This window comes from Ciona intestinalis, chromosome 6 (assembly GCF_000224145.3).
Source record: "Ciona intestinalis chromosome 6, KH, whole genome shotgun sequence".
Lineage (NCBI taxonomy): Eukaryota > Metazoa > Chordata > Ascidiacea > Phlebobranchia > Cionidae > Ciona > Ciona intestinalis.
In genome coordinates, this window is record NC_020171.2 from 1,156,086 (window position 1) to 1,181,806 (window position 25,721).

Sequence of the window (25,721 nt, forward strand, 5' to 3'; positions counted from 1 at the left end):
GTTTTTTCACAACGAAACTATTAAAGCAGTTTAAACAGCAGGTATAGTTAACAACACTCAGGGTAAAGGTGTTTCAGAGTAATATGACAGAAATAGTATTTGCCTGTTTAAATACAGTAACGAAGATTAGGTTAGTTACAAAATAAAATCAGCAGCAATGTGAGAATAGTTGAAAACACGCCAAGGATAAAATCGTGTAAAGTGTCTAAGCATCAAAAAATGTTTATGAAAAGCAATATAAAAAATTCAACCATTAAGGCACCACTGGGGATCGAACCCAGGATCTCCTGTTTACTAGACAGGCGCTTTACCACTAAGCCATGGCGCCGACGTTTTTCTCGGTTTCGAAAAATGACCACAACGGTAGGGCGATACTTTAACGACTGTAAGGCGCGCTTGTATACTCAACCGTTGGGGTGTATTTAATCGCTTGTAATAACGCTAGTACATTTCTTAAACATTAGACAATTATATAATGTAAAGATACTAGTTTTTTTTGCAATTCAATCGAAACACATGAGAAGTCGAATATGTCGTAGCGTATTTCTTGAAGGAATATTGGTAAGGTTTTCTCTCGTCGTCTCTGTGGCGCAATCGGTTAGCGCGTTCGGCTGTTAACCGAAAGGTTGGTGGTTCGAGCCCACCCAGGGACGTATTTTTTGTCGAATTTACAAAGAGTTTTAAGATAAAACATGCTGTTGTGCATTAAGGCCGAATAAAAATCTGTATTTTATTTTATGAATTATAGTAGGGTGTGGGGAAATTTAGCACCATTTTATTCTATTAGCGGTCCCATTTGGTAGTAAACAAAAAAAATTAAAGAATTGTAAAACCGTATCCTCACGACTCCAATAGACAGTTGTTAATTGTTTAAAACACGATCTAATTCTAGACATCTAGATATTATGTGTTAAAGTTGTCCTATCCTCCCCACCCTACTGTATAATTTATATAAGTAAAGATAAATGAACAGTAAACAAAGTCAAAAGGCACCACTGGGGATCGAACCCAGGATCTCCTGTTTACTAGACAGGCGCTTTATTACCACTAAGCCATGGCGCCGACGATTTTTTGTAGTTGTAATAATATAACAAAACTTTCGGGTGATACTTTAACTTTACGGTTTCTTGAAGGAATATCGGTCACGTTTTATTCAACGTCTCTGTGGCGCAATCGCTTAGCGCGTTCGGCTGTTAACCGAAAGGTTGGTGGTTCGAGCCCACCCAGGGACGCAATATTTAGTAAAAAAAAACAAGTTTAATTTTTTATTTCTATTGCGAGTAAATATCTTACGCGACTTTATAATTTATACAGACACACTTCTAAGAGAAGCGCGTCCTCAAGACTAAATCTATATAGCGTATATGTATAGGGCTATGGTACCGTGTTTAGGTGCAACGACAGTCAATTATGACACTTCCGTTTTCTACACCTCGTAAGAAAGTTTTGATAATTGTGTTTTGTTGTTGTTGTAATGTATATCTGAATACTTAAAAGACTCATATGACACCATTAGGTTGAAGCAATTCCTTTCAAGATAAGCAAAACATGTCCAATTCTATCTTCCCAATTAACAAAGTGGTGATCAGTACATTGACCCTTGAAACAGACCGCGTTAAACCAAATCAATATTTTCGATTATGTTCCCTCACCGTAAGCAGATTTCATTAATCTTGTCAAGAAATATTGAGAAAACCGCCACGTTTTTAGCCCTGTGGTAGCACAGATCGGAAAAGTTGCAGGAGCAAAAATACGGGGAGTAAAATGGCAAAACGACGGTCGTTAAATCACCCTTTAGTTAAAACAAACGTACAAACTTTATTCGATAAAAGGCGTTATCGTTACACCCTAAATTACAGCCGTTTTAGTACACATACTCCAATTTTACCTTTTATGTAACACTCGATGCGTATTTTTATTACATAACAGGTTTTTGCCTCGTTAAAACTAGTAAAAAAGGGCCGAAAACTAAATGGGTATTTCGTCCGTCAAAGCGGCACTAATGATGATTTTTCCTTTTCATTGACGAGTTATGTCACTATTGGGCATACTTGCGTAAAACCCGCTACAGCAACGCATTGAAAACTCTCTAAATTATTTGCACATTATGAATATTTTATGGCTTAGATTCAGGGTTACCCGAAAAACACATGAGTCGCCCGTGCTGTAAGCCCTAATCAATAGCTGTAGGGAATTTGAACAGCAGCAGTGTCTGCTTTAGACCAGAAAGAACCAGTTGAGCGGGTTGTCATAGAAAGATACGCATATGTTAGTGAATATATTTGACAGATAGTAAATGTTAATAAAAAAAACGATATTAAATCAAAGAAATAAGATGCAAAATCTGTATATAGACTTGTCAGCACAATAGGCTGATATAATTATAATAGTTATAGTGCCTATATTGCAAAGCAAGTATAAGAGATCTTGTTGATATTATTCACAGTAGAAAAACAGCAAGCATGTTACCAATTTGAACCTGTTTAAATACTTTTTATTAAAAACAAGGTATACAGCTACCATTTACCTAAAGATCTAAAAGTATTTCCAATTAGTAGCAAACAAAGAATTATAAATTATAATACCACTAACTCCTGTAAAATAACTTTGCTAATTGTTAAATCACGATTAAGATATACGGGATATAGCATGTGCTAACGGTGTACACCTACCCTACCATTAATTATAATTGGCAGTACTGGTTTTATACAGTGGTGGGGGAAGATGGGACACCTTTTTATTCTATTTTCTGGTCCCATTTGGTAGTAAACAAAGAACATTCAAAGAAATATGAAACCGCTCCATTACGACCCATAGACCTTTGTTAATTGTTTAAAACAAGATCAGGATATTTGAATATTATGTGCCAAACGTGTCCGGTCTCCCCCACCCTACTATAACACATTTTTTGATTGACAGAATGTAGATGTACACTTTCTGTGACTTGATCAAGTGTATTTTCCCATGTTGGGAACATCAGATGAATCGAATATGGGGCTTTATTAAACCGAAAAAGAGAAAGCCTGAAAAGGTACCTTTACTAAAAGAAGACAGGTCTGAGTACAAAGACGAAACATCACCGACAAAAGAAATTAGCCAAGTACAGCAAATTAAACTGGATATAAACAACCAGAAGGTCCGGTACAGACGGTCGGCTCATTCCGTTGGGAGTAACTGGGCGAATCAGATTAATCAAGTGGAAAACAACGCCGGTAGAGGTTGTAAAATTAACCAAGCTTTGGAAATGGTGGAGAGAGACTTTGATTACATTCAGTCGCGAACAGCAGAGGCAAAGCAGAATCGAACTTTAGATCCAAAGACACAATCTATAGATTTGAACCAGAACATCGAAAATAGTTGCCCAAAAAGGACCGTTTGTTCCAGTGCATTTTCCCAGACCTCAGCAGTGATGCAAGACTATAAAAACGCCAGTGTTGCCAGTCAAGAAACCACAAAAACGATTCCTATTGCTGAAAGAAACTTTTTAATAAACCAATGCACCGCCGCTTGCGATGACTCGGTCACGTCACGGCCTATGACGTCATCGGAAGATGACCTCACGTGGGACGCTTACGTTCCACCATTGCAACTACGCTGGTCGGATGTAGTTATAAAGCAAATTTTTGACGTTTTGGAAACCGATAACGAAGCTTATATTGGACATATAAGAAGACTGACGGCGAGACGAGATATGAATCCTATCAACATATTACAAAAGCTGTGCTGGTAAGATACAAGGTATAGATTTATATTTAGTGTTTATATGAGATGAGGTCTTTTCTGTATTTATTTCTGTATATTAGTGTCTCTCTGGGCACAAATATACCGCAGAACACAAAATTCCCAAGGTTTTAGGATCATCTCATTAAGTTCGTATATGTTCCCCTGAGAGACAAACTAAATAAGCCAAACCCAATTACACGGGATTACGTTGTATTAGCCGTATTGAAAGTTACGTATATGCTCCTAAACAAGAAAAAAACATTGTAATACTGTGGGGTAAGATGAATACCGTTAGCATATAATATCCCATATTTCTTAGTCGTGTTTTTAACAATTAACAACGATTTTTAGGAGTCGTGAGGATACGGTTTTATAATTCCGTAAATATTCTTTGTTTGCTATCAAATGGGACGATAGAAGAGAATACAAAAAGTACTATCTTACCCCAACCTACTATATTTTAGTTGTTAATTACTATAACGATTTTTTACTAGGTTCGATGAAGAGACGAACACCGTTCAAGCGCTAGTGGGCGTGTTTGAGTACGATTTGTGACGTCATAATCCTATGGCATCATGTTTTAGTTTTTTTACTCAACAAAACTTAAGCGAAAGTCTAGTTATTTAAACGTGCCTGGTGATACTTAACTTTAAGTTCGTTTAATTTTTTTATACTAAAATACAGCTAGGCGTAAAAGATACAAAGATTTTTTGCTTAGCTGTCTATAAATTTAAAAACCATTAATTTGTACCCTATTTATTCTCTCATGACATGGCCAAACATTCGTTATACCACGGGTGTTCTGTTGTATACATCCTGTGCCCGCTTACAAGTTATCACATGTAAATGTAATGTAATTTTGTGGGTAATTTACATCCTTTTTTCCCTCAGTTTATTCTATCATGTTTACCTTTATCATTCGATTTTTACTTATGTTGCTCTCTCTTATGAGACATATATACCAATAAAATATACAAATAGGCCTGCTTACTTTTTTTCGAAAATACAGTCGAGTCTACAGACTTTGATAAAGGCAAAAGGCGCTTTGTAGCTTCGGGTATTTTTTCAATTTTGGTGATAATTTAGACAACACATATTGAACTACTGGGTTGAAGCAATCGGCGTTAAGTGTCTTGCTCAAGGACACATACGCTCACAACGATAGCAGCGTCGAGTTGTTGCCAATCTATACCACGAGACCTCGATCACATGACGCGCGCGTGCCTATTATGACGTCACAAGAGTGAGAACCGCTGCAGTGGCGTCCCGTGACACAGATTAAACAGTCGCAATTTAGAGTCGCAAGTGTTTCGTATAGCGCATGTACCTAGCTTTGATTACAGTCGACTTCTTTACTGTTATATTGCGTAACCAATACTTATATATGTGATGCATTTCGCTGTAAAGTATTTCACTTATGCCGGTAAAGTTGGCAGGAAGTTGTAGCGACAGGAAAGCTAATTTCAGATAGGTTGTAACAAAGACTTTCATTACAGTGTGGCAAGATTATAACGTGTTTTTAAGAAGAGAAATATACTACTAAAATGAGGTTGTTTACAGAATTTTGTTCAAAAATTTAGACTTTTTACAATAAAATTTGATTGCGTAATTTCACAAGTTTCAGTTTAGGAATAAACCAGTTAATCATTTGAGTTTCGTACGTAAAGGTAAATATTATTCCTTTAAAAAAATCATTTTATGATAACACGCGTTGAACGGTTACATAACAGAACATATGTGTAATATTGATTTTTACATCGATGTTTTGCGTATTCACAGATTTTCATAATATATACTGTTTTATCTGACCTTAGACATATAAAAATGGAAGACTGCGGGAAAAAATGCGCCAAGTATTTGCTGTTTGCGTTTAATATATTCGTATGGGTGAGTATTTATGTTTTGTATTGTTGTAACTTAGACGCAAATCTTCTTCGGGTTTATCTTGGTATATTACGGTGCGGTAAGATGGGCCACCTTTAGCACATAATATCTAAGTAACCTGATCCTGTTTTAAACAATTAACAACGGTCTATGCGAGTCGTGAGGATACTGCTTTATAATTCTTTAAATGTTCTTTGTTTACTACCAAGTGTGACGAGAAATTAAAATGAAAGTGTGTCCCATCTTCCCCCGCCCAACCATATGTTTATTCTCTTACTTTATTTTTAATCATGTAACATAACTCTTGTCCCATACATAGTCACATTGCGCCACTGTTATAGTTAATAAATTACAGTCTGTAGAACAAACAAGTCATATTTCATATGTTGTGTTAAATGTCAATTTTATTAACAGATTGCCGGTGCATCGGTTCTAGGTATTGGTATTTACTTACGAGTTGGGGACAATATTCACCACATTGTGAGCATTGCTGATATACAGATATATTATTCAGGTAACTTTATATAGGTAGTATAGACACCTTTAGCACATAATACCCAAATATCCTGATCGTTTTTTAAAAAATTAACAGCGGTCTATGGGAGTCGTGAGGATACGGTTTTTAAATTTCTTGAATGAAAAGGTGTCCCACTCCCCGGCCCACACCTAGTTATATAATAATAACAGTATTACATTAATACCATAGCATATATCAAGGTTTAATGCACATACATTAAAACGTAACGTTACTCGTATATAGCGTTACGTTACACCATATACAAAACCTATAATGCATCTACAACGTACAATACACAATTACAGGATGCTATGTCCTCATTGGTGCTGGGAGCTTCATGTTTCTATTGGGATTCCTGGGCTGTTGTGGCGCAATGGCGGAAAATAAATGTCTGCTTATTTTGGTGAGTGGTTCGTATACCCGTGTTTATAGTACTGCGCGGTAAGATGGCTGCCGTGAGCACATAGTATCCTACATTTTCTAATGCCTTTACAAAGGTGTTTTAAAGTCGTAGTGGTAAGGTTAGGTATTTCTATAAATTCTTTGTTTACTACCAAAAAAGCTAATGAAACTGGCAAAATACACATTTTTATCTAACTTAATATCTTTACAAAGTCTTATCATTACTTTATATGATGGCTATAGTCTACTTTTATTTTTCCAATACACAAGCTAACCTACTAATTCTTTCATACAGTATTCGATATTCCTTGGCATAATTTTCGTTCTCGAGCTCGGTATTGGAATCTGGGGAGCTGTCAATCAAACTTCGGTAAAAAATTTTCATTTTTAAAACTGTAGCAACGTTATACAAAGACCATTATATGTATCAGTTTAAATAATTTTATTATTTCTGAAAACTTTAAAATAAACAAAAGTCTGCAAAATTTCACCTTGCCTATATACAACCCTTTTTATACTGCTAGCCATTTTATAAGTGAATAAGTCTTAATTGGGCGTATTTAATTAAACCACTTTATACTCGTATTGTTTTCAGATCGAAAACGACATTCAAAAGGCGTTCAACCAAACGATTAACAACGGTAGTAACCCGAACGATTCGTTCGCGCAATCTGTTATTTCACTTGAAAGACAGGTTCGTAAAACAAATTCAACTTTTTTATTTGATTTACTATGTTTATGAAAACTGTGTTTGACGTTGCGGGCGTATATGTCCTTGGACAAGACGCTAAACGGTCAGTCCTTTAGGATGACAAAACAAAAAAATTGCTAGAATACCTTTTCACATTTATGTTATTATACATTTTGCAATTTGCTGCCTAAAAACTAAACTCGCGTGACTTTCCGTAGGACCTCACATATATAAAACAGGAAGTTACACCTGTATTAATATATAACTCAAATAACCACTCCCCATACAGTTCAAATGCTGCGGTCTCGCCAACGGTTGTAGCGATTGGAAATCTAGTGAATCATACGGTTGCACTTGTGATGTGAATACGGCAGCGAACGGCACTTGCGTTCTTGCTTCGAGTCTAAAATGCACAAACGGAGATACTTCAGGAGGACAATATATTTACAAAGAGGTAGACACAAACTTTCTTTAACATGCTATTTATTTATCTCTTCGAAACGATAGCGAAGATCATAGTATTGTAACAACAGAGAGAAGGGAATCAACGGAAAGAAGAGATCATCGGTTAAAAAGCGTGGACCCAAAAGGGTCGTTTTCTATTACGCTAGACTTCTTTTAACGACCATATTACACGCTTGGATTTGTTGGGTATAACATATAACTCTGGTTTTAGGCAAGTTATAGTGTATTCTGTGCGTGTTTTGCGTGAGAATGCATTCATATAGTACAGTGTATGACAGTGAGCATGAGGTGTATGAATACACCTCGTATCTGATGTATAAGAAGGCGCTCATGTTAAAATTTACATTTGATCATGTGGTGTAGTAATGCAACATACTCAATTTGTAAAGCTATATTACCATGGTATTATTTATCTAATTACCTTACCGGTTCACTAATACTCATTACATCCACTCAGGCATGCTATCAATCTATCGTCGATTTTGTTAACAACAACTTATGGCTTATTGTTGGTATTGGATTCGGGATTGGTTTCGTCGAGGTAAGAGTAAAATACTTATACAAGAACTATACCAGACCATAGATATCATATAATAGTTGTATTGCCATTACATAACGCTGTGCGACTGCTGAGTGGTTATAGGCGCTCGCATTATATAACCGAAAGTATGAAACAGAACACCCGTGTTATAACGACTGTCATTGCTCCACCCCTAAACAAGTTACATTTATTTATCCATTTTAGTTGCTGGGGATCATCTTTGCTGTTATGGTAATCAAGCTAGCTTCAAAGAACAAATACGGCGAACTTGTTTAATCAAAAGTATGGACTTCCAACCGAATACACCGTATACGGTAGTCGCTGTTTCGAACTAAATTGAAAATTTGTAATTATTTCTATCTTTGGCGCGATTGTATTATCAGTGTTGTTTAGTGCTTCCATCTTTACTGATTGTTTTCAATTTCTTTTCTTATTTCGGACTGCAATACATTTTGTTTGCTATGATAGTCAGAGAATATTTCGCGATTATTTATTCAGTTTCAAACGACGATTACACAACATATAAGCATAACGTCTGGCATAAGTATTTTTTATGTTCGTCGGTTCCAAGACGCCATTTGATTTAATGACGTCGTAGAATAATGACGTCACCACACCATTCTGCCTGGACCGAGGTGTTCCAGTCTCGTCTTGCTTTTTTGGTTCCAGTAATACCATCCGCCTATACCAGCGGCCACAACAACCAGAATACCGACTAATACACCAGCTACTACGACGAGGGACATACCGTTAGCTGGCAGATGGACACCTGTTGAAAAAGGGTGCTTTTCAAATATATATAACATAAAATTTTCAAATACAGTAACGAAGATCGAGTTTATTATAAAACAGCGAAGAGGAGGAAATTAGCAGCAAAACGACCGTCGTTACAACTTATAGTTTGATAAAGGTTTAGCGAAAATAGAAACACTTAACCGGTAGTGATGTATAGAAAAACTGTTTTTGATAAAGACAAGACGTTATGTTATCATCATTTGCTAAGTATAAATACTGCAGGGCAGGCGTACTCACTTGAATTATATTCAATTACAGTTGTGTAATTTAAGTGCAGGCCGTATTTCGATTGACATTTGCTGCATGTGCGTTTCTCACAATAGGTTTATGTCTATACTGCATTTATTACGCACTTGCACGCGTTAGTTACGAATTTATTGTTGGTTTAAAAACATGCAGTACTTGCATGCACCCAGTACGGGTTAAATATTACCTTTATTTCCCAACGCCAAAGTAACAGGCAATGTCTTGCCTATATTAGTCTCAGATCCGATGGCTTGCTACGCTGTAGGACCTCACCCACGTAAAACACATACGTGACATTTTCTATCATTAAGAATTATATATTAACCCCATACTAATGAGAATGAACATATTCGTAATAACTTTCTTACAATCGGATTGACTTTTTGAGCCCTCAGAGTTGGTTTTTGAACCTTGAACACACGGCGTGCAGAAATTTTGTCCTTCTTTATCTTGGTAGTGATGTTTAGGGCAAAGTTGACACGCCGTATATTCTTCGTGGAAGAACGTTCCAATTTTGCACAGAGCTGGAGAGGCGGATACAGTAATTATACACGGGTGTTAAGCAATTTTCCACGACAATTGGAAAAGTGGTTAGCGCGCATGCCTCTAGTCCAGAACTTAAACAAGTTCGATGCTGCTACCAATGTGGGCGATTGCTCCAACACATTGGTCCTTTATGAGTTGGTTAATACGGCAGCCATATGTTACAGTAAAAGGTTTTGAATAATAAAAATACGCACATATTTTTACCACTGTTAACGCATCAGCAGTGCTTATATTTTGAGGCTTAATTAGTAAGTTTAATATTACCATTTGACATGCATTAAGGTTATATTTACTTTCACAGTATCTTCCTTCGTAACCAGCATTGCACTTGCATTCATAGGTTCTAAGTTTATCCACGCATTCTCCATTGACGCACTTGTGCCCTTGGCAATCGTCGCTGTCTGCGTTTAAAACAAGAAACTAGTAAATCGACCTGTATAGGTAGATAATTCGTGTAGTTTAAATGATCATGTCAGTCATGGAGGTACTTTTCAGTTATATAGTCGAGTAAGGAACATGCCTTTGTAAGGTTATAGTTACAGAGGGGAAGAGCTTATACGTTTTGTGTCGTTTTATTAAATGAGAATGTATTTTATTTATTCTTAAGTGGCGGAACAGCGGCAACCGCTATAGCACGGGTGTTCCGTTTCATTCACCTGTGTCCGCTTATACGAATTACCACGTATGTAACTTTGTGGTTGAAAATTTTTAATGCAAAAATTAATTACATAATAACTCGTACCGATTTCACATCTGTCACCTTCGTACCCACTATCACAGTGACAACGGAAACTTGCAGGGCCAGTGTCAGTGCATTCGCCACCGTTTAGACAAGGCTCTTCCAAACACTCGTCGTAATCTAAGGTATAAAAGATAGGAAAATTTATTTTTCACCACTATTTTAGGCCTACGGTTTACAAAAACTGTTAAATAGACTTTGGATGGAAACGAATAAACAAAAGTTTGAATGATTGAATGTAACTTATTTATCTCTACGTGGCGGAGCAACGACAGTCGTTAAAACACGGGGGTTCTGTTTCATACACCTCGCGCGCGCTTGCTAGTTACCGCGTAAAAAGGCATGCATCAAAACGAAATAAAATGAAATAAATTTACATGTTTTAAAGATAAAAAAATAGGTTACCAGTTTCGCAGTTAACGCCATCTGTCCCGTTAATGCATTTGCATTCATAAGCGAACACTTTATCATTGCAGGTACCACCGTGTTGGCATGGGTTGGACTCGCATTCGTCGATAGAGTCAACCTGAATAAAAGAACCGACTTTATGGGCAGCATTCTATTATATATATATAGCCTTTCTAAGGTTCAATGTCTAATTAAAATGTTCCAGCGAGATTTATTCCACGTACCTGGCAACTGCTTCCAGTAAAAGGAGGTTTGCATCGACCTGATGCGCACTGTCCGTCTGTTCCATCGCATGGTTCGTCATTGAAGCAATTACATTGGTTTATACAGTTCTCCCCCCATGTTCCAGGCTCACAAGCTAAAAGAAATTAGCATTTTAAATTACAATTTGTGTAGGCCTACTAGCCTATGTGCATAACTCCAAATGACACCCACAAAATTACATACGTGGTAACTTGTAAGAAGACAGTAGGTATATGAATATAAACCCGTGTTATAACTACTTTCGTTCCCCGCCATACGAGGATAAGACAAACTTTAGTCCCCTAACTTTAAAACCAAAAATTTCCTACCGTGTATCTGTTATAAGTGTTCCAATGACGTCATTTTACCGGGAAAATTGATTTCGCGCGAGTGCCACATTTTTATGTTAAAAAATTTACAGCAGCGAAAAGAGCGTTTAATTGTTGACCCTTTCTTAAAAGATAATACTTTAGCAATACATTTTGTTCTGTATTTTGTACTGAGTATAAATTCCTAAAATGGCTGACGCAAAAATCGAAACTACAACCGTAACAGAAGAAGCGAAAGAAATAAAAACTGCTGTCGTTGGTATGACGTTTTTAACTTAAGCTATCTTTGCAGTTTAGGTTTATAAAGCATTTATTTTATGTGTGATTCATTATTTTTTGCGTCTTTTAAGTTTACAAAACAAACAATTGACTGAAGATCTCTTTTCCTACTTTTAAAAATTATTTTTTAACGTTTTGACAGAAAATGAGGTGAAAACTGCTCTTCAGGAAGAAGAAAAGAAGACAGAGACAGAATCATCTGCTGACAAAGTGGAAGAGAAAACTGCTGCTCCGGAGGTTGAGGATCAAGATGAGGAAGAGCAAGAGGAGAGTGATGAAGAGGAAGAAGGTTTGTGTTTGATGATATTATAATCCATTATGCAGTTGTTTTATACTGGATTGTTGATTTTTTATTTTATGTGGGTAAAGTCGTACCACGCCATGGGTCCTACGATTTAGGCCACAATTGGCCCATTGTGGGTTTAGTAGCCCCACTTTCTTTTACTGACGTTATTTTTCATTTTGCTGCTTTAAGTTCCTATTTTTCCTTTGCGTTTTGCAGCTAATTTCCATTTCTTTGTTATTTTAATTGTTATGATCTTTTTTAAGAGATAAATAAAGTTTTATAAAATGCTCCAAAAGTCTAAAATACTTTAATATTTTTAATACAGAGGAAATTGTACTTGATGAACCTTCAGACACAGAAAACTATGAATTATCGGTAAGAAAAAAATGTTATTTTTAAGTTTGGTTATCATACACCTAAACACATATGGTGTACTCATACACCTTGTGCTCACTGTTGAGTTATAACATGAATGTCTTCTTATATACCAGTCATACACACATAGTGCATTTATATAAAACAAGGTAAAAAATGATATTTTTCCACCATCCAGGACACAGAGTTGGATGAAGATCATGATGATGAAGTATCAAGTGGGGAAGAAGAAGGAGGGATCAGAGTGGAAGAGTCGGTCTCCTACAACGTCAAGTTTTATAAACTTCGATTTAAGGATGTAAGTTTAGTCAATTTTTTTGTGCAGGATTGGATTTCTGGTTCTGGTGTTTTGGGTAGTCTGTTTGGTGTTTTTCAATGTTGCCATGAGTGTTTTTAACTTCAATCTTACAGTGTTGCCATGAATATTTTCTCAACAAAAAAAAACACTTTTATTTTCAGGTTGAAGACAAACAGAGGGAACACTTAAAGTCATTACAAAATGAAGAAGACTCACAAGAAAGCGCAAACTCTGACACTGAAGCCGATAACAAAGAAAATGTGGAGCAGAAAGAAGACACCGATGGTATGATCTTTTTCTATGTGGGTCAGGTCCTGCAATATGACATGCCATGGTACCTAAGATTGTAACCAGAATTTGTCCACAAGAGTAGCATTAGTATCGTGCTGCAGGGCCTCACTCATAGAATAGAATGCGTATTATAGTGTACAATGCTGGGGTAATAGGCCAACTGTGGGTAAAATCTCAGATACCATGGCATGCCTTGCTTATGGAATAGACCCATATGGAATAGAATCATCCTTATGAATAATACCTAATTATTTTTTTAACCTACAGAGGCACAAGCACCTAAATTCTCCGATTACCGAGCTGTGTTCGACCAAGACATGGACGATTATAAGTCGGAAGAAGATGATGATTTTAACGTAAGAGAACAATTCTTACCTTTCAATTTCAAATAACAGTTAGTAAGGGTGAAGTTAACAATGTTAACTTACAGTGAGAGCAATGATGTAAAAAATACCTATTTTCAATTTAGCCGGCATTGGTTTTTTAAACTACCGACAGGCTAGCATGTGAATCTAGGAATTATTTACTTTGCTGGCTGCGTAAAAGTTGGTTTTATATTACTGTATGTTGATTATGTCACCCACAAAGAATAGAATCAGATAATTTACTCGTTGTCAAGATTATTTTAAGCATTTTTCCCTAACTTTACCACTTTTTCCATCGCAGCCAATTTATTGCGGGGAAACATTGTCTGACGTTGAGTATAAGACTGAGGATGAACGAGACACCGAAAGTGAACCAGAGGTGGAAGAGATGGATGCTGTGCATCGGAAGACCGGGGAGGCTCTTCGCTGCCTCAGGATCGTGGAGAAGTTAGAGGTAAGATGTGTAGACCTTATGCTCGCTGTCTAGTTGTAATTTGGGTGGATTGGCATATGCCAGTGGCACGTAGTGATTTGATATACCTCATGCTCACTGTTAAGTTATAACATGGGTGTCTTTTACACCAAAACAAAACACATGGTGTGTCTATACACCGCATGATCACTGTCAAGTTATAGCATCGTCTTATACCCCCAACACACAATGATTTCTCTTTACCCCATGCTCACTGTCAAGTGACACATGCACCACACTTTTGACAGGTTCCCCCTGACTGTGGCATGGAAGCAGCAGCAGTCAGCTCGCCAGTGGACATAGCGGAAAGCCCCATGGAATGCGCCTAACTTAACTATCACCTTCACAATTATGTACCAATTCCTGTTCTTTTTGTTCTTTCTTTTCTTACACCTTTATGTGCCTGATTACTTTGTGAAAGCGAACTGTTGTACACTAAATTTTTTGTTACTTTAGAATTTTGTGGTGTAACTGTTAGGATAGTATGTGAAGGTTTTTAATGAAGTTTCTCAAATGATAGAAGTAAAGTTAGACGCTGCTACCATTACCAACGTGGCGTTTAGCAGTTTGTACCCCCAAAGTTACATACTTGGTAACTCGTAAGCGGCACGAGATGTGTATGAAACCAAACACCCATGTTATAACCACTGTCGTTACCCACTTTATCCAACAACGTTTGATGTTAAAAGTACCATATGTAATCTAAACTTACGCGTCTGGCACGACGATCCTTTCCAACCCCTCCCACAACCCATAGTACAGCTCCCTGTAAATCTATTACACAGATCCGGGCGTTTACAATGGCATTCTTGCAGGCAATCGGCGCCATACTTCCCGTTTACGCAGCCTGGATTAAAATGGTTGAAAGTTAAACATGCGGCAAGTCTTTTTCGGCCAATTTTTAGATAAAGCTTAAATTGAAATATTTTTAAGTGTTCGGTAAAGTAATCGGAGAGACAAACAAAATTTATTATTAGATTGACAAGTATTTTTAAAATTGTTTTTCGTGGTTAAAAGTTGCGTCCCTGGGTGGGCTCGAACCACCAACCTTTCGGTTAACAGCCGAACGCGCTAACCGATTGCGCCACAGAGACGGCTGTCAAATATTAATTACTATCTACAACTGGTTCTTGTGCAGATTACTTCCCCTGTAGGTACAAAGCCGGAAATACGTGATTGTATTATATTCATATTGTCAGAAGTGTCCACTAAACGACGCTATAATGTGTGTTTATATTGTAATGACATCGCTAATAATGTGACCGTGTATGTTCTTGGCCAATAGACACTTATCGAAAACTGCTCCAACCCAGTGGTTGTTAATGGGTTTCTAAATATCAGCCATACATTAAACAAATATTAAATAATCACCTATAAAGTTACATACGTGGTGAACGCCTATAAAGCGGCATAAAGTGTATGAAACAGAACACCCGTCGCGTACAATAACGAACGTCGTTGGCCCACCACGTTAGAATAAATAAGTTGCATTTATCCATTTAAAGTTTCTTACCGTTATTACATTCCAGACCACTGAATCCTGCAGCGCATGAGCATCCATATGGATCGGGCAAACAGAAATGACGACCTGAACATTCTTCAGCGTCATCTCCGTGGTTTGAACCGCCTTCTTTACAATGAAATTGACATTTATCTCCAAACCTGTATGTAAGTGAATGAATGTAACTTATCTAGTGGTGAAACAACGATAATCTGCAGGTCGCAACCGTCGACTGAAGAATGCCAGCGGTCTCCAGTGACGGGCAACGTGTTGTTCCAAAACACCGCCTACCACAAGCATTATCTCTGTCTTATACACGTGCTCCTTACGAGTTACCGTATATGCAACAAAGTTAATTATTTTAAAGTCACTTCGACTTTGCGGCGGGTAATAGTTAATTAAAATAATCAGTAATTATTTCTAAAGATTAGGTTTAGTTTTCAGATGTATTTACGCACCTATTGCCGCCGCATCCATTTTCGCAATTCTCTCCATTGAAACCTGGCGGGCAAACACACTCTCCTGTCACGTGGTCACAAGCTCCACCGTTCACGCATGAGCAGTCACGCTCACAATCAGGAGGGTCCCATTTTCCGTGCGGGCACTCGCGAACTATTAGTCGCATTATGCCTTGATCCAACGGCCTTGAAATGAATGTCGCTTTTATTAACAAGCGGTGTATATGAGCATAAGCTGCAGTAAAAATATATGGTGCATAAATACAGTACAGGGTGGGGGAAGATAGGACATGTTTTTACTATTTATCGTCCCATTCATTAACGTAGCAATATAAAGCGGGTATGTTGAAAATAGTTTTTAAATAAAGTTACCAGTATTCGTTTAAGTCAGCTGAAGAATCTTGTGGCGGTTTATAGCATTCATAAATCCCCGCGTCTCGTGACGTCACACGACGTATGGTTTTCTTAAGCTTTTGATTGGACGCGCCGATCACGTGACCGCTGAACCGCCATATCACGTCAATAGTTGGGTCGAAGGATTTAAAAACTAACTCCACGTTTTCGTCCCCCCTATTTACCGTCTGAGTAAACTTTTCTGGCCAAATTTCTCCGCTGGTGCCTGTATTTTAGAAATAACTGTTAAAAGCATGTGGATTCTACAGTATATAGGTATAGATACAGGTTCATTAATTAAAACTATGAGGAGGGAATTAGCAGCAGAACGATAGTCTTTAACATTGCGCTTATAAAGATAAAACAGCTCAACAAAACGTGTATTTACCTATTTTAATAGCTGTCACTTTGGTTAGGATATTCGTGTCCGGGTCTTTTGCTTGGCATGAGAAAACGCCGGTCCTATGTAAGCCAGCATCAGCAAACATACTTAGACGTTTTCCTGGCCATTCTTCCGGGGATATAGGGCCGACCATTGTCATAGAGGACATGCGTGTTCCGGATCCTGTATTATAAAAAGTAAGAGTGTTACAATATTCCTATAATATACATAGTAGGTTAGGCGTTTGGGTAAAATGGTTTTCATTGTCTTATACCGTCCCATTTGGTAGAAAATAAAGATTTTTTGCAGAGTTGTGTAAGCGTATCTTTAGAACTATAAAAGAGCGTTGTTAATTGTTAATAAAACTATTAGGAAATATGGGATAATATCGGCTAGCGCGTTATCTATATTATATGCCATGTTTTGGTGTTAGACCAACCAGTGTCTTGTTCTCTACTGAAGGCAGAATGCGACAACTCCACGTTATCAGTGACGCACTTGAGGTATGACGTCACATCGTTTCGCACCAGTGCGTTTTCGTTCACCACGGTTAGACCAATCGTTGCGCCGTATACTGTAAACGCAAAATTGAATTTAAAATACAAAAAAACGTATATAAAAATCATTTTTACCTGTCACATACTTTTGTAAATATGTTATATAAATTAAAATTATTAAAAACCGACGACGAAGCAATAATCTGGCTTTGCCATACATTTTAGTTTCTGTTCTAACTTTTCATATTGCTTTTAGTTCAACCACTTATCGAAAATAACAATTTCGTTGAGAACTGGCGTAACAAATATTCAAGTGCCATTGAGAATTATAATTTGTGACGCAGTGAATTAATGAGTGACTCATGGCTTACGTGACGCTGAGGGGTAAAATGGACCAAGAGCAGAAATGACCAAACTAATTTGTAAAAATGACTGACATAAACGGGATTTGAACCCACTCCTCGAATGAATAATGCGTCCTAAACGCAGGTCTTAGATCACTTGGCCATTTTGTTATAACTGCGAATTAAATTGACAGATAGGTTTCCCAATCAAATTGAAATGTTTAAAATGTTCTAAAAATTTCATCTGTCTTTACTCACACCTTTAAATTGTAAAACTTTACATCGCGTTATGAAAAATACGCTATTTACTGTTCGTTAACGTTAACATATGTGGCTATTTTTTGTAAAAATGCGATAAAAAAATACAATATCATTACCCCTTAAAAAGCCGAATAAGTTGCAAATATTAGCTCTCTGTTATTCATGCGTAACGGTAACAAACGGCAACCAATCAAAACGCGAGTAACTAACGGCGCTAACCGAAATGTGTAAACATTAGAATAAAGACAGTTTTAGGCAAATTTTACGCAAAAAAAACTCATTTTAAAGTTGATTTTAAGGTAAATTGTAGGTGTTTCAGTAATTTTTTAGATATATGAGTAATGACAAATGTTCTAATTAAAAGTTGAATCGTTTAGCGTGTGTGTTCCGAAAATTGCAATACATAAATTGCATTGTATGTTTCCCAATGTGAATATGCAGAGAGCTTCAGTTATGCCATATTTAGTTGCAATACTGCTGCAGCGCATGTAGATCTAACAATTTAATACTGAGCTGCAAATGTATGTAAATTATTCTGAGTTACATTACATATGTGATATACAAAAAATAATACAATATGTGGTAATTCTTAAGCAGGCATTATGTGTATGAAACAGAACACCCATGTTATAACGATGGTGGTTGCCCTGGCACACCAGGATAAATAAGCTACATTCATTCAATAATTTGTTTATTATCTCAGGAGTTTAGAAACACATTACGAAATGCCCGAGACAGGGGTGTTGAATCTTACTGGAACCCAGTTAACACAGACTGAATTACATGCTCGACTAAGCACATGTGATGAAAAAGATTCCATTCATACTCTTATTATTGATGACTGCTTCATTAGAAAAATCGAAAATTATGGTTTTGGACAAGAAACTCTAATACAGGTGTTTAATCTATTGTATTTGATAGTTCTAACATTTAAACTCTATATGTATAAACATTTCGTTTTGTAAAAAAGTTTTTCTAAATTGTTGTTTTTATTCCAGTTTTCTCTTGCACAAAATCAGCTTACAAGAACATTTGGAATTCAACAGTTTTTAAAAATCCGAGTTTTAAATTTGAGCAGCAATCTTCTTATACAGGTGATTATACAAATAGTAACATTTAGTTTTGTGCTTATTGCATGAAAGTTAAAAAAGCCTAAAGCTAGAACAGGACACCAGTGTTTTAAAGATTGTCGTTGCTCCCCCAAGCAAGGATAAAACCCAGAGGTTATGGGTTCAAAGCTTGTCGCTGTTACCATTGTGGTCGCATGTGTCCTTGGGCAATTGGTCCAACCCATGTGGTAACTTGTAAGTTGGCACGAGATGTACGAAAGAGAACACTCGTGTTATAACGAGTACCTACATGAGGATGAATAAGTCACATTTATAGGATTTATTCACATGTCAAGTCTAAGGTATTTATTATACAACGTTTTATTTACAAATTTACATTACAGCTTGATGGTATTGACCAACTTCCCTACTTAGAATGGTTTAGTGTTGCAGGCAACCAGCTACGTAATGTGGATATTGTAAACAAATGTTTCAAACTCGTTCACTTAGATGTATCTGACAACCAACTTACTAATCTACCGAAAATACACTCGTAAGTTGCGTTGGTGATTAATGATTACTATTAATTGCAGGGGTTTAAATTAGCAGCAAAAAGCTATGGCAATTTCTTACAAATAGGGTATAGGAATAGGCCTATAGGGTCTGTTTTATTGAAGACTAAACAGTAGGTAAGGCTCAGTATCTTAATAAAAATGTCTGGTGTTGAATTGGAATGATAAAAGATAAATGATACCCTAAACTTTGCTAAAAAGTTATTTGTTTTAACTTTAAAAATCTAAAATAAGGCAATAATGTAAAATCGAACCTTAAAAAAACATAACACTGCTAAAAAAATATATTTTAACGCAGTATTGATCTAAAAATGAAACAAAATCTTCATTTTCAGAGTAACATCTCTTCAGACTCTTCTTCTTCATCAAAACTTGATCCGGGATTTAAAATCAACATCCGAGTATCTTCCATCGAACATAGAAATCTTATCGCTTGCTAATAACGAGATATCTGATCTAAATATGGCAAGTTTCCTTTCAGGATGTATATTTTTGTATACATTTATCTATATTTAAACATATAATATCTATTTTCATTTTGAATTTCTATTGTAATATTCTTTTTTCTTTTTCTGTTGTTAAAAGTCTATCGAGACAAGCAGAGTTGAAGTATATTGCATTTACAGCAATAATCAATTAGGTTCACAAGGTTTGACAACTTAACAAGTATGAGTGTAACTGTAACTGCATTTCAGCCATGTCACCCCAGATTTTGTGCAAAATACTTCAACCATTTTCCATTACCCATTTGTTTCTTTTATAACCCATCTAGACATACAATATTTTCTCCATTTAACTGAAATCTTTCCAACTAGATTGAGTATCTATCCACACTGCATAAATTGGACCAGCTTTCATTATCCAAAAACCCATGTGTGAGCCAAGACCTCACAGAACTTAATCTTCCTGCAATTAATTGTCGGCCATTTGTGCTCAACTGGTGTCATAAGCTTACTATACTGAATGGTATATCTGTTTCTGAAAGAGAAAGGTAGATATTTTGTGATATGTATTTATGGTTACTAGTTAAATTGCCATTAAAATGAGTCAGCTCTGGGCTCTGGCCTGAGTCTTAGATGCTATGGTGTGTTATGCTGTAGGACTTCACTCATATAGAGTTGTTATAAACATATACTATAATATGTGTCTGGTGTATAACATAAGAAGACATATGTTATAACTTGACAGTAAGCATAAGGTGTATGAATGCACCATACGTGTCTTGTGTATGAGAAGACACCCCATGTTATAACTCGACAGTGAGCATGAGCCATGAGGTGTACATAACTTATATACAAACCTCACAGGATAAAAGGGGAATGGTTATTAAGCCAAGGTTATGGCAGATCCTTTGCAGTTGGTCAACATATTGAACTTATTACATATTTATCTACTGTATGTCCTCACAACAAGCAAGATAATATGGTAAGTTAGATTTTTGTGGAAAATTTGTAAAAAGTTTATAATATTTTCTATTTTTAAGTTTGAACTTGTTTTTAAAGAGCAATTGTTTTTATTGTCAACTGTTTTTGTAGTTTTCAATGAGAATATGTTTTATTAGATAACATAAATTAAAATATATTGGTATGAAAGAATTACTAAATCATTTATAAATATTAATATAAAGAATATGAAAAGCTGTTTTAATAAATAGGAAATATCTTTATATTACCTTTGGCAGCACATTCTTTATATTAAAAAATTACCAAATCATTCCCTTTAATAAACATCTGCCATATTATATTTCCCAAACCAGCGTCAAAAATTCTTTCTTCTGATATTAAATTTCAATATCAAAGTATTTTCTTTGTTATTTGACTTTAAATAAAAGATTGTTGTATCGGTATTTGCTACATACACACAATCCTGTCTTTAGCTATGCTTTGTACATTGTGAATTTTATGTGGACTGTAAATAGATTGAAATTAAAATGTAAGTATATATATTTAAGTGCTCAAAAGAGCCAAGTGTTTCTATATTATTAAATTAGCTTGATCTAGTTATAATATATTTCTTAAACAATGTATACATATCTTTTAATTAAAATAGATTATGTAGAATTAAAATATTGCCCAGGGACTAAGTAATATATATAATATAGGTATTTGTATATATAATATCAATATCTTGTGTTTATTGATTTTTGAATTAGTTTTTTAACATATTTTTTTCTTGAAATAAAGTCCAACCTGTACTGTATCCAGTTTTATACATAAGTCAATAGAATTAGTATATTTGTATCTTTAGTTTCGATAGACTCAACAAATATACAAATAGTTTGTATTGTTCGTAAGCACCTCTTCACTTTTGAGTTAGTTTGTATACAGAATATAAAGATATCATTTTTCAACAGCACTTATCAATGGCGCGCCTGTTTAAAATAATATATGCTGTATTGACGGATATATTAACATTCGAAATTTCTAGTTAGCAGTTTACTAGTTTAGTGTAGCGTTTAAAGGCTAGAATTTATGGTTTAAATATGGCTAGTACAAAATTATAAATAATATATATAAATAAGTTTAAAAGATTTTTCCTAGAAGGTTATACTGTAATGTAAATGCATGCACTATTAGTTTATTTGCTTTGAAACAGCTAGAATAGTAGCCTACATTGTAAAATAGTACAGCTATGCGCTATGGGAACAGTGTAATAAATAATTAATACATAAAGTAATGACTTTCTTATTTTATAGTGGAATTAATATAAAGGGCAAACTTATGTTGTAAAATATGTATTGTCCAAGTATTATACAAAGCAGACTGAAAGCTATTTCTTTGTTTATTGACACCATAGAACAAATGGAAAAGGTTTGAATTGTAATCATATGCATAGGCGCCAAACCTGGGGTGGCAGGGTGGGCGGGATTACCCTGGAATTTTCTGCACTGCATTAATAAATAAACTGTTTGGCAAAATTTGCCGACCCTGTGTTTTAAAGTTTGGTGCCTATTGTTATGGGTTACTATTTATTTTTTATTATTTGCCATTAAATAAACTAGATAAAATTACTTATTTTAAAAAATAATTGGTTATATGATACTGTAACGTTTTTGACAAAATGACGTTTTATTTTTGGTGTTTCCTTTTATTTTTAGGTCGATAATGAAGACATGAAACTTGACAAGATATTAGAACTGAAACACCAACTCCACCATAATCGTGGCAACACTGGTAAATATACTAATGGAAACACTGACATAATACGAGTATCTTGGAAATAATTGTTCGTCTGTTGAGTGTAGCCACCATGCTTATTTCTTTAAATTAAATGTAAATATGTGAACGTATTTTAACAAGTGTCGTTTTGGGGATATATCCTGTCCTTTCAATTGACTGTTCTTTAACTTTTGTTACCTTAATTGAAGCGAAATTAAAAGTTATTATTATTTATAAGTTGCCTGAATTTTAAAAAGGGTTTAAACATATAATTTCTTTCCAGATCAAACGAGCAGTCCTTCAAAGCCAAAAAGCCCATCAAAAACCACAGAAAGGTACATATATAAAAGATATAGCCTAGCCTATGATCAGGAACAGCTTTTTTGTTACAATCGTTAGTTTTATTGCACCATCTGTAATAAATTCCGCGAACCTGACAGCTGACACTGATCTGGTGCTCATATAGTTGAACGATTCATGTGTAAAGCATTATGACGTCATACAGGCCATTACCGTCACCTGGTAAACGAGTTTCGGAACACGAAAAACAGAAGCGTATTCACGCGTGGTTGGGAGATCAAAGTACTGAAGTATTGGTGAGTCAGTCGGAATTAAATATGTAATCTTGTCCGGCGCCGAGGAAGTGGTTAGAGTACCTGCCTCTAACCCAGAGGTAACGGGTCCAAGGCTTGTCGCTGCTACCATTGTGGGCGTATGTGTCCTTGGGCAAGACACTTAACGGAAATTGCTCCGACCCAGTGGTCATTAATGGGTTGTCTAAATTATCAGCCATACATAAAAAAAAATGAAAAAAATGCCCCCAAAATAATTACCCACAAAGTACCATCCATTGTAACTTGTTGGCCCTGGATGTATAAAATCCGTGTTATAACGACCGTTGTTTTCTAGCCACACAAGGATATTTATTCTTTTTATATTTTTCTTAGCTTCCAAAACCTACTCCCTCTCTCCCCCCACCAAGTGCTGGTAAACTACCAGCCCCCGAGCTTCCACATTTTACATTGGATGATAAACGAACCACACGAGGGCATAGCCAGGATGAGAGCGACACTTGCCATAATCTCTTAGCTTCGGAGTCTGAATTTATTTCAGGTAGTTTTGTTTTTTTTAGCGAAATTGGTGTGTCTGCTGCTTAGATTTTGCTAAAATTATATGATTGATTTAATTTATTAATATTTCAGGGATTTTTTTATAATTTTATAACTGTAATTTTTTATTTTAAGCGAGCTAACTTGTGTGGGTATTTGTTATGGCAAAAAATCTAGTATTTTTTCCAATACTTTAGGCGACGAGCTTCCATTAGAAAGCGATTCACCTCGGAAAGCAGTGAGACCTCGTGTGGCCACTTCTCCACAACGCAAATCTAAAATGGAATCTGCAAGCCCGAAAAAAGGTAAAAAATTAGTTTATTATTTTTGTAAATGTGTGTCTTTTGTTTTCAGTTTAACAAATTAACAAAATTATGTTTTTTTTGTAGCCAACGTGCCTTACTCAGCATACGACTCTCTCGGCATGATTCAGCAATTATATGACTCCCCCATTATGACATCACAACCCCACGATACAAACGAAAGATGGGCGTACCCTGCACATAGTAACTTCCCTAACGATGAAACCATGACAACCATTGTTCCAAAACTCGCTCTAGCGGAACGTTCGCCCCCATTACCCCAAGAAATAGACTCAGCGCAGTCATTGACTGTTAACCCATCGTTAAGTGCAGGTAAATTTCATAAAATGTAAAAAATGATTTTGTTTTAAAAAATATTAAATTGTACCAGAAACATTTTTAATGTTTTGTTGTTATATAATTTTTTCTCCGTTTTCAAGGCTTGACGCTACTATTGCTGGCGTATGTGTCATTGGACAAGACACTTTATAGCAAATCCTGATGATGTCTCCCTGTATGGCAGATGAAACGTCATTTCTTTAGAAAAAGAAACTTATTTCCACGTATCATACAAAAAATAAGAAGCCTACTTTTTCTCGTAAATAAACCTTTTTCCAACACTAGGTGGCAACCTGGTTCCAGAGGAGCTTCGTTATTACACAGAAGATGATACTTCATTATCAATGTCGAAATATGAGGAATACGAAATGAGACCTATTAAACCACTTAACACTGAGTTAAGGTAGAGGCTTTTGTATGTTTTCTGTAAAAATAACTACTCTGCTTTTTTTGTTTAATCACTTTCAACGTTCTATAGAGTTTACATATGTGTAGGACTTATTATTCTTCTATGGACAGTAAGCATGAGGTGTATGAATACACCACGTGTGTCTGGTGTATAATAATACACTCATATTATAACTTGACAGTGAGCATGAGGTGTATGAATATGTCATATGTATCTTGTATAAAAACCGTCTATATTACAACTCTACATAGGCATAAGCTGTATAAGCAGAGGTAAATAGAGATTGTCTTTCAGGTTGGAATTGTTCGGCCCATCATCACATAACAACACATCATCTAAGCCACGACCTTTACCATTGAAGAAAAACACGGGTTCAACATCAAGACATTCGGTTACTAAACTAAGGACAAGGTAATATGGTTGTTGTAACAATATGTTCGTGTTTATATGGATGATTGAGGGTATGACTGCTTTTGAATGGGATAGTTTTAATGTATTGATAAATGAATGAATGAATGAATGTAAGTGAATGAGTAAATGTATTCTTGCATAGCAGGCAATGGAAGTCAGTATAACAGGTGTTTTGTTTTTATACACCTTATGCAAGCTTACCAGTTACTACATTTTGTGATATGTTGTTTCTTGTGTATATAAAGACTTGGCAGTAAGCATGAGGTGTATAAACATATTAAATTTATGTTAAAATTTAAAACTACTTTTTTTGTAATTCTTATAATATTTCAGCAGCGGAAAAGAAAATACTCCAGCAGTAACGAGAAGTTCTAAAAAACAAAGCAACGTTTCAACCAAGAAAACTGTTTCCTCCCCTGTCAAGCGAGAAACCCTGAGTCGTGGTAAATATGATAAAAGTCATGTTTTTCGAAAATTATTATTTTGTGTAATTTTATTTAAATTTTTGTTATTGTGGAATATTTTTGTTTGACAAATTTTTTTTTTTTTTGTATACTTTTTTGTTGTAACAACAAATATAATTGATTTCCAGTTTCAAAAGTTTCCATGTCACCCCGTTGTAAGACGGGGGATCCTCTCAG

The 25,721-nt window shown here is 35.7% G+C and overlaps 4 protein-coding genes, 1 long non-coding RNA gene and 5 other non-coding genes across 11 annotated transcripts in view; 6 read left to right on the plus strand and 4 right to left on the minus strand.

Annotated features, from left to right (window-relative positions):
- Positions 1-256: 256 nt before the first annotated feature.
- On the minus strand, positions 257-328 carry trnat-agu. The gene has a single exon. It is a non-coding gene; the product is annotated as a tRNA-Thr (tRNA).
- Positions 329-579: 251 nt separating this feature from the next.
- trnan-guu lies at positions 580-653 on the plus strand. Its single transcript has one exon. It is a non-coding gene; the product is annotated as a tRNA-Asn (tRNA).
- Positions 654-987: 334 nt separating this feature from the next.
- On the minus strand, positions 988-1,062 carry trnat-agu. The gene has a single exon. It is a non-coding gene; the product is annotated as a tRNA-Thr (tRNA).
- A 96-nt stretch (positions 1,063-1,158) lies between these two features.
- trnan-guu lies at positions 1,159-1,232 on the plus strand. Its single transcript has one exon. It is a non-coding gene; the product is annotated as a tRNA-Asn (tRNA).
- A 1,604-nt stretch (positions 1,233-2,836) lies between these two features.
- Positions 2,837-4,704, plus strand: LOC100178973. 2 transcript variants are annotated; one of them, XM_002123776.4, is made up of 2 exons: positions 2,837-3,726; positions 4,218-4,704. In XM_002123776.4, the coding sequence occupies exons 1-2, from the start codon at positions 2,927-2,929 to the stop codon at positions 4,276-4,278; spliced, it is 861 nt and encodes a 286-aa protein (XP_002123812.3). In that variant the 5' UTR covers positions 2,837-2,926; the 3' UTR covers positions 4,279-4,704. The 2 variants fall into 2 exon arrangements, with proteins under 2 accessions (XP_002123812.3, XP_018667851.1); XM_018812306.2 differs by having other exon boundaries at positions 2,837-3,738; positions 4,218-4,312.
- A 796-nt stretch (positions 4,705-5,500) lies between these two features.
- On the plus strand, positions 5,501-8,750 carry LOC100181322 (tetraspanin-8-like). Its single transcript, XM_002128512.5, has 8 exons — positions 5,501-5,610; positions 6,022-6,121; positions 6,430-6,527; positions 6,822-6,896; positions 7,122-7,220; positions 7,507-7,671; positions 8,140-8,223; positions 8,428-8,750. The coding sequence occupies exons 1-8, from the start codon at positions 5,548-5,550 to the stop codon at positions 8,497-8,499; spliced, it is 756 nt and encodes a 251-aa protein (XP_002128548.1). The 5' UTR covers positions 5,501-5,547; the 3' UTR covers positions 8,500-8,750.
- LOC101241983 (fibropellin-3-like) lies at positions 8,643-15,269 on the minus strand. Its single transcript, XM_026834765.1, has 7 exons — positions 14,608-15,269; positions 11,182-11,315; positions 10,955-11,075; positions 10,553-10,669; positions 10,104-10,211; positions 9,633-9,788; positions 8,643-8,992 (listed from the first exon to the last, which is right to left on the minus strand). Exons 1-7 carry the CDS (start codon positions 14,648-14,650, stop codon positions 8,832-8,834), a joined length of 840 nt encoding a protein of 279 aa, XP_026690566.1. The 5' UTR covers positions 14,651-15,269; the 3' UTR covers positions 8,643-8,831.
- On the plus strand, positions 10,186-11,170 carry LOC113474295. Its single transcript, XR_003395955.1, has 3 exons — positions 10,186-10,251; positions 10,591-10,674; positions 11,026-11,170. It is a non-coding gene; the product is annotated as an uncharacterized LOC113474295 (long non-coding RNA).
- Positions 14,916-14,989, minus strand: trnan-guu. Its single transcript has one exon. It is a non-coding gene; the product is annotated as a tRNA-Asn (tRNA).
- Positions 15,270-15,463: 194 nt separating the features above from the next.
- LOC100175850 (centrosomal protein of 97 kDa-like) overlaps positions 15,464-25,721 on the plus strand; it is a 10,340-nt gene continuing 82 nt past the window's right edge. Inside the window, exons 1-17 of the mRNA XM_026834855.1 lie at positions 15,464-15,563; positions 18,435-18,627; positions 18,730-18,825; positions 19,185-19,333; positions 19,688-19,817; positions 20,168-20,343; positions 20,660-20,777; positions 22,450-22,525; positions 22,794-22,845; positions 23,016-23,106; positions 23,458-23,623; positions 23,817-23,924; positions 24,009-24,254; positions 24,546-24,663; positions 24,964-25,080; positions 25,414-25,523; positions 25,673-25,699. Coding sequence (XP_026690656.1) covers positions 15,562-15,563; positions 18,435-18,627; positions 18,730-18,825; positions 19,185-19,333; positions 19,688-19,817; positions 20,168-20,343; positions 20,660-20,777; positions 22,450-22,525; positions 22,794-22,845; positions 23,016-23,106; positions 23,458-23,623; positions 23,817-23,924; positions 24,009-24,254; positions 24,546-24,663; positions 24,964-25,080; positions 25,414-25,523; positions 25,673-25,699 — 1,975 coding nt within the window. The 5' untranslated portion in view covers positions 15,464-15,561. The remainder of the gene's footprint in view (positions 15,564-18,434; positions 18,628-18,729; positions 18,826-19,184; positions 19,334-19,687; positions 19,818-20,167; positions 20,344-20,659; positions 20,778-22,449; positions 22,526-22,793; positions 22,846-23,015; positions 23,107-23,457; positions 23,624-23,816; positions 23,925-24,008; positions 24,255-24,545; positions 24,664-24,963; positions 25,081-25,413; positions 25,524-25,672; positions 25,700-25,721) is intronic.